Below are 12,132 nucleotides of genomic sequence, written 5' to 3' on the forward strand. Positions count from 1 at the left end.
TTTTAACAGGGAGAAATGCAAAGTACTACATCTGGGCAATAAAAATGAAAAAAGCAGATATAGAATGGGAGGAATAGGGCTAAGTGACAGCACATGTGAAAAAGACTTGGGTATACTAATAGATCACAGACTGAATATGAGTCAACAGTGTGATGCAGCAGCAAAAAAGGCAAATGCAATTCTAGGATGTATTAACAGAAGCATACAGTCTAGATCACGTGAAGTCATTATTTCCCTCTACTCCTCTTTGGTCAGACCTCATCTGGAATATTGTGTCCAGTTTTGGGCACCACATTTTAAAAAAGACATCAACAAACTGGAGCAAGTTCAGAAAAGAGTGACCAGAATGGTGACCGGTCTGCAAACCCTGTCTTATGAGGAAAGGTTGCAGGATTTGGGAATGTTTAGTTTGCAAAAGAGAAGACTGAGAGGAGACTTAATAGCTGTCTACAAATATCTAAAGGGCTGTCACATTGTAGAAGGATCAACTTTATTCTCATTTGCACAAGGAAAGACTAGAAGCAATGGGATGAAACTGAATGGGAGGAGACACAGATTAGATATTAGAAAAAACTTTTTGACAGTTAGAGTGATCAATGAGTGGAACAGGCTGCCACGAGAAGTGGTGAGTTCTCCTTCAATGGAAGTCTTCAAACAGAGGCTGGACAGACATCTGACTGGGATGATTTAGCGAATCCTGCTTTGAGCAGGGGGTTGGACCAGATGGCCCAGGAGGTCCCTTCCAACTCTACGATTCTATGATTCTACTCACCAAACACCTAATCCCTGACGCCCGAGTTTCCTGCAACAAAAATAAAATAATAAACCAACATATACTCCTTGTCCGCTGTAGTCCATTTAATAACTAGTTTCCCACGACGATCTCACATGTAGAACAGTTACATTGGGAGATGTGACTGCTCTACCCGGCCTCCGGTGATACACTGACAGGAGGTGATCCCTCCCATGTAATTTCTCTGATTAGCCAATAAATGTATCACTCCTTGATTAATTTTCTCAAATTTTTTGCGACAAAATATTTACATCGATATGAGTAGTCTGCAAATCAATGAAAGATTTGTTAAATTCTAGATTAGAACCTTGAAATTACTGATTGTGATGCTCCTAAGATGTTTGTTGGAGTTACAATATTACAGGATAAAAACACAGTGAGCAAATACCCTGTAGTATGTAAGTAAATAGTAAAGTACAAGTAAATAACATAAGGTACTTAGTAGACAGTAATTTGATTAAAAAAAAAGTAAAAGCAATCCCAAAGCGACAAGGTTTACCTAATCAGGATCTTCCTATCTCTACTATTAAACCTCTCTATGTGCCAGCAAGCCTCAATATAGATAGAGTTACAGAAATTGTGTACTTTTTATAATTATTCAACTTGTTTGTTCTTAATGAATTCTATAGACTTTAGGTACTGTCACACTAAGCGATATCGCTAGCAATATCGCTATAACTTGTGACGTTATAGTGATATTGCTAGCGATATCGCTGTGTCTGATACTTACCTACGACCGGCTCCCCCGCTGGTTATCGCTGATCGTGCGAGAACGTTCAGGACAGCTCCTCGTCGTCAGCTTCCTGCGGCGCTTCCTGTGGAGAGACGAGCGACGAGCGTGGATGCGGGCGGGAGGACGCAGGATCGCCTAGTGTGACAGGTAAGTAGCAACCCCCGTCCCCAGCGATGTCGCTAGTGAGATCTGCCTGTGTGGCAGCTCACTAGCGACCACTTAGTGATGTACCAGCGATCCTGACAGCGTCATATTGCTGGTCGGGATCGCTGGTACATCTCTAAGTGTGACAGTACCTTTTGCCCATATGTCAATCCTTGAGGATTTAACAGTGCTCGGAAAGCTTTTTCTAATATTTTGCACCACAGGTTATTTTTAAAGGAAATGTGTCACCAGTTTTTGATAACTTAATCTGAGTGCAGCCTTATGTAGTGACAGAGATGCTGATTCCAGCAATATTTCACTTACTGGACTGCTTAGTGTAGTTTTGAAAAAAATCACTGTTTAATCAGCAGTAGATTGTAGCTAGAGGGCTAGTAAACCTGCTGCCATGTAGTCCTCCATGTTCATGAGCTCTGTATAACCCCACCCCCATCAGTGATTGGCAGCTTTCTGTGTAGACTGTGTACACATGGGAGGAAAGCTGATGGGTAGAGGTAATGTCACTAAGTCAATAAAGTGACCATACCACTACACCTGAGCTGTCTTTTTTCTAGCAGCACCCTTTGGTCCCTTGTCTTTCTTCTACACCTACTAGTGATTGGCAGCCTCCTGCCTATGCACATTGTACACAGTGTGAGAGGGATCATATGCGAGTTTCGATATGTATCCCCTAGGATGCGCATAGAAGCGTATTGAGGCCGCTGGAATGCATTGCACTGTGGTTGCAATGCAAAATAAAAGGAAGTGTGGACCAGTTATTTGGCCAAGGCAATGTTTAGGAAAACCTGTCAAGGGCTTTTATTTTTGTAGCGAACTACAGGATGGTAGTGGGGAGGCTCGCTCTCCCCAGCAGTGTCTTACAAGTGGCCCATGGCCACAAATTCCATTTTAAAAACCCTGCAGCAAAGGGTTGGGTGTCAGTCTTGGTTTGCAAACTGCAGAGCAGGTGGCTCTGCAAAATTCGGTTTGTGTTAAGTAACACAGAGCCGAGCGAAGCCAAAACGCCTGGTAACCCTCAGTGTGACTTGATGGTGCAGTCGCCCAACCACAAACGGTCTCGGATTCGGACTGTCTTGACACCCCGGCTGGGGTACCGGAGGATACCATTTGTTTTCCATTTGTAAGTTACGTTGGACATTAAAGACACTTTGTTTTGAACTTTCCTGTGGCCCCTGCCAATCTGTCGCACTGCACCAACCCCACTGCATTGCAACAGACAGCTGCCAATCAGTAGTATGGGCGAGGTTATACAGGGCTCAGCATTCGGAAAACTGCTAGATCTGCAGCAGATAAGACAGTGATTTTATCAAAACTACATCATGTAGCCCAGTAAATGATATATTGCTGTAATCAGGGTGTCTACTTTGTCATTATGCAGCTCTCAGATGGGATAGCAAAAACCTGATGACAGATGTCCACTAATCCTAACTGCTGTGCTCAGGTGAGGGAGACCATGACATTTTAGTTTAAACTCGAGAAAATCAGGGACATAAATGTGTTTCACATCCTGCTGTACCTACTTTTATGTACTAAAAAGGCAACAAAAAATCATAGCAACGTTTTTTGCTGTGGTTTTGCTTCTTTTTTTTGCACTTACTCATTGCTTTCTATGAGTGAAAAAACTGTGGAGTTAGTGGCATGCAAAAGTGTGAGGGTTCGCTGCCTTTCATCATTATGTCCAATTAGCGGAAGCCACTTTTTGTATCCAGAAGAAAAGAAAGTCAGTTTCTTGTATTCCCTGCATCACTGTGCAGTGAACACAAGAAGAACGCATAACATATCCTCTCCACCCACTACTTCTCTCTGAAGAAGCTCTCTACACATCTGGGTATAGTGAGCAGCAACCACTGACAGGAGGCAATGATGAATGGAGGGTAAGGTCCCATACTGTATGTGTGCTACTGACTTGTTCAAAATCAGTGTCTATGCATGAATGCAAATTGAGGGTGTGTAAAGTGCACAAAGCTCTTGGCCATGCCAAGGGAACACTGAAGCCCCAACATTTGCATGTAGAATACAAAGCGGTTTGAAAATAATTACGGTAATTAAATACATGCTATTTGTAAAATTTTTATAGGGCTTAAGTCCCCTACATAACTGTTTAATTAGTTTAATTTGCATTTCGGGTGTGATATACTCCCATTGAAGAGAACCCTAGGCAAGCAGAAAACCAGAAAGGTTGGTAACTTAGCGGATTGCAGACCCCTAAACCTAACAACACAAATAGAATTAGCCTTGGGACGTACCTATTATTCCAATAGACGCCTCGGCACAGCCAAAGAGTTAACTAAGCCTAAAGCAAGAAAGGAGAAAGCTAAACTGCCCCGGAGCAGAACCCCAAAGGAATAGATAGCCCCCAAACATATATTGCCGGTGAAACAAGATGAGGCACAAACACAGGCAGAAAATAGAGTAAGCAAATGATGGAGCCCAAACTGTCTAGATAGCACAGGACAGGAAAGATACTGTCTGCAATCATGCAAAAACCCTAAAAAATCCAACACGTCTGATCTGCAAAAATACTGAGACCACATGACCTCTCCCCCACTAGATCAGCATTCTGGTGTGAACTGAAAGCAAAACAAAAGATACTGATATAACAGGGGATTAGCAATACTGAACAGACAGACATAAGCTGTGGCATAAGGAACGGGGTCCAGCACCGGTCCCAGCTGGAAACAATGCTGAACCCACACAGCAAAGCAGAAAGCAGAGAAAGGCAAAACTGGATCAAATGCAAAACATTCCAGCAAATAACTTATCTGAAGGATGCAGGACCAAGCAGGGGACAAGCGGACTTCAAGATGCAGAGGAAGAAAAACAAATCACCAGCAGCAACTGAGAGAAGCTTGCTCACTTAAATTTTCCCAGTCTGTAACACCTGACTTCCACTCATCATCTTCAGGTGATTGACTTCTTTCAACCCGACCAGCTCCACTACCCACAGCAACTATCAGGGGGAGCCCAAACTCAGAAGTCAGGTCAAGAGTGTTCACAACAGAACCCTTTACCAAATTTTTCATGTTGAACTGGACACAATGTAATAGTGGCTGCCAAGCAAAATAAAATGTATTTTTTTTAATTTCCCCTTCCTTTTTGTATATGTTAGCAATCAAAGTATTTGGCACCTAATGGGTTATCTGTTTTTAAGTCCAAGTGGGTGTTAATAGATAGTTTTCACCATGTACTTCTTGCTGTATGATGCTGATCAATCATAAGCAGGCAGCAACTCTCAAACGAAAGAAGAACAAGCTTCACAATAGCTTAGAGCAGGTTTCTCAGTGATGTATGACAGCTCTAATTTCCTGGTCTAACCTCCTGCATGATTAGAAAGTACAGATGACTGAGGCTACTTTCACACTAGCGTTTCTGCCATCTGCGTACAGCCGCCGATAAGCCCCGCCCCCTGCTGCACCCCCTCCTGACATCACCGCCTATTATCGCACATGGCCGCATGCGATCTGCGCACCCTATCTTTAATATAGGGTGCGCAGACCATGCGCTGACCGTGCGCTAGTAGGATTTTTGAGTGCGCTGCGCACTTTTGTAGGTGTGCCGTGTGCTCCGAACGCAGCATGTTGCATTTTGGCGCACTCGGCGCGACATTTCAGATAAAGTCTGTGTGGGGGAGAAGCAGCATAGCGGTGTTTAGCTGTGTCACATCATAAACACTTATATCAGCTCTCCTCCTCTCACAGCACTGTCACCTCTGCTGTACTTCCTCTCTCCGCACATTGCTTGTCCAGAGATATATCAGTATCACAAAAATGTCTGTTATCCTCAATTTGTACTCGCTCAACAGTGAACTCAAAGCAAGATCTAATTTCATTTCACACAGGAATAATCCAGAACAAACTGCTACTGTATGATACATAATGACAGCCTGCTCTAATTTAACTGCACAGCGATTACAAACTGATTGAGCACAGCAGACATAAGAGTGATTACATCTCACACACTGGGAAACCTGTTCTAAGCTATGGTCGGGATATGCTCTTCTTTCCTTTAAATGGAACCTGACAGCTGATACATGTTATCCGATCCAACTCTGACATGTGGAGACGTTGCAGAGAAAAACAGTTTAAAAGCCTCCATGGACCAGCCGCATAGACAAGTCAGATAGGCAGGTCCCCGATGGCTTCTCACGCCCATTCCCTTGGAATAAAAGGTATCTCTCCGTGTACACTTTAAGGCTGAGTGCAGACGGACTTTTTGGCCCTGCGGATTTTTCCGCGCAGAATGGAAGAAATCCGCAGGTCAAATGACCTGCATTTTTCCTGCGGATTTCTTCCATTTTTCATGCGGTTTTCATGCGGTTTTTGTGCGGTTTTCCATCGTAGTTTACCCCCTGCGGATGTGGTGACAGGGGAGATGGAAAACCGCACAAAAGAAGTAACATGCTGCAGATTTTGTACCGCGCGGAAAAATCCGCAGCGTCTGCACAGCGTTTTTTTTTTCCATTGATTTTAAGGCTACTGTACATCACAATGCAGAAATGCAACGTTTCTGCGCGGTAAAATCCGCTGTGGATCCGCTGCAAATCTGCATCGTGTGCACACAGCCTGAGGGAGAGATCTGTCACTCCAGGAGAGCAGGCGGGGAGAAGCTGCTGGAGACCGTCTGTCCAACTGGTCTCCTGTGCGGCTCAGTCCACGGTGGCTTTTAAACTATGTTATTCTCTGAAATGCCTCAGTGTTTCTGAGTTAAACAGATGGTTGAACTCATACAGAGACACGTCTGACACATGATACCTGTGGATCAGGCAGCATGTATCAGCAGTCAGGTTTCCTTTTGGGACAAATTAAGCCTGGTCATTACGAAGTTAAGGAAAGTAAAGAGAACATAAAAAAATAGATTATAATTACCATATACTGTATATTGCAATTATATCTTTAATGTTTTTTTTCCCCCAGGAATGTACAGGATTAACTTTCACTATGGACACAATGTAAATATCCTGGTTTGGCAGATGATGAAAACACAGTTTGTTAGCACTGTTTGGTGTAAGCCGGATATGTGCTCCTTCATAAATTCATGTGAACAATGATCCACATAGCTTGGCAATTTATCTCTAAATACACTGGTTTCTGTAAGTTGAATATTAACCCCTTAGTGACAGAGCAAGTTTGCAGCTTAATGACCAGGCCAATTTTTACAATTCTGACCACTGTCACTTTATGAGGTTATAACTCTGGAACGCTTTAATGGATCCTGCTGATTCTGAGATTGTTTTTTTATGACATATTGTACTTCTTGTTAGTGGTAAAATTTCTTTGATATGTCTTGTGTTTATTTTTGAAAAAAACGGAAATATGGCAAAAATTTTGAAAATTTTGCAATTTTAAAACTTTAAATTTTTATGTCCTTAAATCAATTACATCTCATATCACACAAATTTCTTAATAAACAACATTTCCCACATGTCTACTTTACATCAGCACAATTTTGGAAACAAAATTTTTTTTTGTTAGGAAGTTATAAGGGTTAAAAGTTGACCAGTGATTTTTTTTATTTTCACAAATGTTAAAAGTGAAAATGAGCCACAAAATTTGTTGTACAATTTCTCCTGAATACGCTGATACCCAAAATGTGTTGGTAAACCACTTTTTCAGCGCACGGCATAGCTCGCAAGGGAGGGACCGCCGTTTGACTTTTTCAATGCAGAATTGGCTGGAATTGAGATTGGACGCCATGTCGCTTTTGGAGAGCCCCTGATGTGCCTAAACAGTGAAACCCCCCCTAAGTGACACTATTTTGGAAACTAGACCCCTTAAGGAACTTATCTAGATGTGTGGTGAGCACTTTGAACCCCCAAGTGCTTCACAGAAGTTTATAACGCAGAGCAGTGAAACTAAAATAATCACTTTTTTTCCTCAAAAATGATAATTTAGCCCGCTATGTTTTATTTTCTCAAGGGTAACAGGAGAAATTGGACTACAATTGTTGCTGTGCAATTTGTCCTGAGTACGATGATACCCCATATGTGGGGGGAACCACTGTTTGTGCGCATGGGAGAGCTCGGAAGGGAAGGAGTGCCATTTTGGAATGCAGACTTTGATGGAATGGTCTGCGGGCGTCATGTTGCGTTTGCAGAGCCACTGATGTGCCTAAACAGTATAAACCCCCCACAAGTGACCCCATTTTGGAAACTAGACCCCTGTAGGAGCTTATTTAGATATGTGGTGAGCACTTTGAACCCCCAAGTGCTTCTCAGAAATTTATAGACGCAGAGTCGTGAAAATTAAAAATCTTTTTTTTTCCTCAAAAATGATTTTTAGCTTGTTATTTTTTATTTTCCTAAGGGTAACAGGAGAAATTGGACTACAAAAGTTGCTGTGCAATTTGTCCTGAGTACGATGATACCCCATATGTGGGGGGGGAACCACTGTTTGTGGGCATGGGAGAGCTCGGAAGGGAAGGAGCGCCATTTTGGAATGCAGACTTTGATGGAATGGTCTGCGGGCGTCATGTTGCGTTTGCAGAGCCACTGATGTACCTAAACAGTATAAACCCCCCACAAGTGACCCCATTTTGGAAACTAGACCCCCCAAGGAGCTTATCTAGATGTGTGTTGAGCACTTTGAACCCCCAAGTACTTCACAGAAGTTTATAATGCAGAGATGTGAAAATAAACAGGGGGGGGGGTATTTACTATTTTTCTTATTTTGATCATTATGATAGTTTATCATAGTGATCAAAATGAGTGAATGGAATCTGCCAACCGGCAGATTCGCGGCGGGCGCACTGCGCTTGCGCCCGCCATTTTCTTCTGCATCCGGAGGCCGCCGGCAGGACAGAGGCCCACCGGGAGGGAATCCAGGACCACCGGGAGGTACAGGGGGGGATCGGGGACCCTATTTCTCTCTCCTCTGATGTGCGATCACATCAGAGGAAAGAGAAATTAAATGCAAAATCGCGGCTTTTTTTTGCGATCGCCGTTATAGGGTTAATAACGGCGATCGCAAAAGCGGGGTCGGTAAAAACCGACCCGATTCATGTTCTCTGAGGTCTTGGCTACCCCCGGCAGCCGAGACCCCGGAAAAAATCCGACACTGGGGGGCGCTATTTACTTACTTCACAGCGCAGTGAATTAACGGCGCTGTGGTTTAAGTACCCTTAATTACCGCCGTTAAAAGGCGTATCGGCGATCGTTAAGGGAGTTAAAGAAGGCTGTGTGGGGAGTGCAGAGCGGTGTGTACAGATGCCGAGAACAATGACTTGCTGACAGCATTTTAATAATTCATTGTTTATTGCATTTATTCATGAAGTCAGAACATTTCACTGCTAACTTATTGCTTCACCCAAGAGTAGCACATGGGGATAGAAACAAGACTCTGGACAGGAGGCACAGAGGCCTCAATGGCATGTCCGGTCCTCAAGCTGTGGTGTTGTCATCTGACCGATTTATACATTTGTTTCCTGTATTCTCAATTTACAAATATAAAGTGTTATGAAAAATCACAAAATGTAATCTAATCTTTGTGGTTATGGAAAGATATTTGAAAATTTATGCCAGTAACTTTTTTTTTAGTAAAGAATTTTTCCAATAGCAGCTTTACCGTTCTGGGGGAATGGGAATTAATCAATTATTTTCAAAATTATCTTTCACAATTGGTGCAGAATCCAACCAGAGGAGCAGCACTTTTAGACATAATACTATCTAATAGACCTGACAGTAGAACAAATCTGCAGGTCGTCGGGCATCTTGGAAATAGCGACCACAATATTGTACAGTTTGACTTGTCTTTCGCTAGGGGGACTTGTCAGGGAGTCACAAAAACACAGAACTTTAGGAAGGCAAAGTTTGACCAGCTTAGAGATGCCCTTAATCTGGTTGACTGGGACAATGTCCTCAGAAATAAGAATACAGAAAATAAATGGGAAATGTTTAAGAACATCCTTAATAGGCACTGTAAGGGTTTATACCTTGTGGGAATAAAAGGACAAGAAATAGGAAAAACCCAATGTCGCTAAACAAAGAAGTAAGAGGGGCAATTAACAGTAAAAAGAAAGCATTTAAACTACTAAAGCAGGATGGCACCGTTGAAGCTATTAAAAACTATAGGGAGAAAAATACTTTATCTAAAAAACTAATTAAAGCTGCCGAAAAGGAAACAGAGAAGCACATTGCTAAGGAGAGTAAAACTAATCCCAAACTTTTATTCAACTCTATCAATAGTAAAAGAATCATAAGTGACAGTGTAGGCCCATTAAAAAATTGTGACGACAGAATGGTTGTAGATGACAAGGAAAAAGCTAATATATTAAACACCTTCTTCTCCACAGTATTCACGGTGGAAAATAAAATGCTAGGTGAAATGTCGAGAGACAAAGAAAACCCTATATTAAGGGTCACCAATCTAACCAAAGAAGAGGTACGAAACTGGCAAAATAAGATTAAATTAGATAAATCTCTGGGTCCGGATGGCATACACCCACGAGTACTAAGAGAACTAAGTAATGTAATCATTATTTATTATATTTAGGGACTATAGTGAAGGGGTCTGTTCCACAGGACTGGCGCATAGCAAATGTGGCACCAATATTCAAAAAGTGCTCTAAAAGTGAACCTGGAAATTATAGGCCAGTAAGTCTAACCTCTATTGTTGGAGAAATATTTGAAGGGTTTCTGAGGGATGTTATTTTGGATTATCTCAATGAGAATAACTGTTTAATGCCATATCAGCATGGGTTTATGAGGAATCGCTCCTGTCAAACTAATCTAATCACTTTTTATGAAGAGGTAAGCTATAGACTGGACCAAGGTGAGTCATTGGATGTGGTATATCTTGATTTTTCCAAAGCGTTTGATACCGTGCCACACAAGAGGTTGGTACACAAAATGAGAATGCTGGGTCTGGGGGAAAATGTGTGCAAATGGGTAAGTAGCTGGCTTAGTGATAGAAAGCACAGTCTATTACATAAACAGTCTAATTATTTACTTTCCTTGGACCCTTATGTGCATGTCATGATTTTTGCATTTTATTGCGTACTCGGTGCATAATACTACCTGAATTTTTTATGGAGTACCATTTCATGTAAGACATATGTTCCTTTCAATAGCATATTGGATATGTATCTAATTTTATCATTCTTTTATGTTGGAATATAATTAATTACTTTGTAATTTTATGGCAGAAAGCTTCCTATGTCTCATTGGATGTTTTGGTATATTCTCTAACTGGGTCGCTGTGACTAGTGGGGTACCGCAGGGGTCAGTGTTGGGACCTATTCTCTTCAACATACTTAATAGTGATCTGGTAGAAGGTTTACACAGTAAAATATCGATATTTGCAGATGATAGAAAACTATGTAAAGCAGTCAATACAAGGGAAGACAGTATTCTGCTACAGATGGATCTGGATAAGTTGGAAACTTGGGCCGATAGGTGGCAGATGCAGTTTAACAATGATAAATGTAAGGTTATACACATGGGAAGAAGGAATCAACATCACCATTACACACTGAATGGGAAACCACTGGGTAAATCTGACATGGAGAAGGACTTGGAGATCCTAGTTAATGATAAACTTACCTGGAGCAGCCAGTGCCAGGCAGCGGCTGCCAAGGAAAACAGGATCATGGGGTGCATTAAAAGAGGTCTGGATACACATGGTGAGAGCATTATACTGCCTCTGTACAAATCCCTGGTTAGACCGCACATGGAGTACTGTGTACAGTTTTGGCCACCGATACTCATGAAGAATATAATGGAACTAGAGCGGGTACAAAGGAGGGCAACAAAATTAATAAAGGTAATAAAGGGGATAGGGAAACTACAGTACCCAGAGAGATTAGCAAAATTAGGATTATTTAGTCTAGAAAAAAGACGACTGAGGGGCGATCTAATAACCATGTATAAGTATATAAGGGGACAACACAAATATCTCTCCGAGGATCTGTTTATACCAAGGAAGGTGATGGTCACAAGGGGGCATTCTCTGCGTCTGGAGGAGAGAAGGATTTTCCACCAACATAGAGCACGGAACATAGGTTGAACTGGATGGACAAATGTCTTTTTTCAGCCTTGCTAACCATGTTATTATGTTACAGAGTGCACAGTTTAGAGGGAACAGAGAATGTGGCATTTGTGTTTTATTTTTAGTATGATTGACTTTTAGGCCTCATTCACACGTCCGTGTTTAACCCCTTTTCCGACATCAGGCATATATTTACGCCGATGTTGAACTCCTTCCCTTTGGTGCAGGCTCCGGCGTTGAGTCCACTTCTTTCCTGGCACATATCAGCTGTTTTGAACAGCTGACATGTGCCTGGAACAGCACACAGCTATTAATCCGTTAAATGCAGCTGTCAAACTCTGACAGCGGCATTTAACACGCACTTCTGACCATCGGGCCGGAAATCCGTTCATTGGTGACCCCTGTCACGTGATTGCTGGACACCGATGGGTTGGCATGACAACAAGAGGTCTCCTGGAAACCTC

The 12,132-nt window shown here is 42.2% G+C and overlaps 2 protein-coding genes across 2 annotated transcripts in view; one reads left to right on the forward strand and one right to left on the reverse strand.

Moving 5' to 3' along the window:
• The window catches only part of SUSD2 (sushi domain containing 2), a 340,007-nt gene that overhangs the window by 245,716 nt on the left and 82,159 nt on the right, over window positions 1–12,132 (reverse strand). The gene's annotated exons all lie outside the window — the stretch shown is intronic.
• LOC141092984 (uncharacterized) overlaps window positions 6,456–12,132 on the forward strand; it is a 38,727-nt gene continuing 33,050 nt past the window's right edge. The window contains exons 1-2 of the mRNA XM_073579406.1: window positions 6,456–6,519; window positions 6,602–6,691. Coding sequence (XP_073435507.1) covers window positions 6,456–6,519; window positions 6,602–6,691 — 154 coding nt within the window. The remainder of the gene's footprint in view (window positions 6,520–6,601; window positions 6,692–12,132) is intronic.

Source organism: Dendrobates tinctorius, unplaced genomic scaffold (assembly GCF_039654945.1).
Source record: "Dendrobates tinctorius isolate UK_male_01 unplaced genomic scaffold, ASM3965494v1 ptg000003l, whole genome shotgun sequence".
NCBI lineage: Eukaryota > Metazoa > Chordata > Amphibia > Anura > Dendrobatidae > Dendrobates > Dendrobates tinctorius.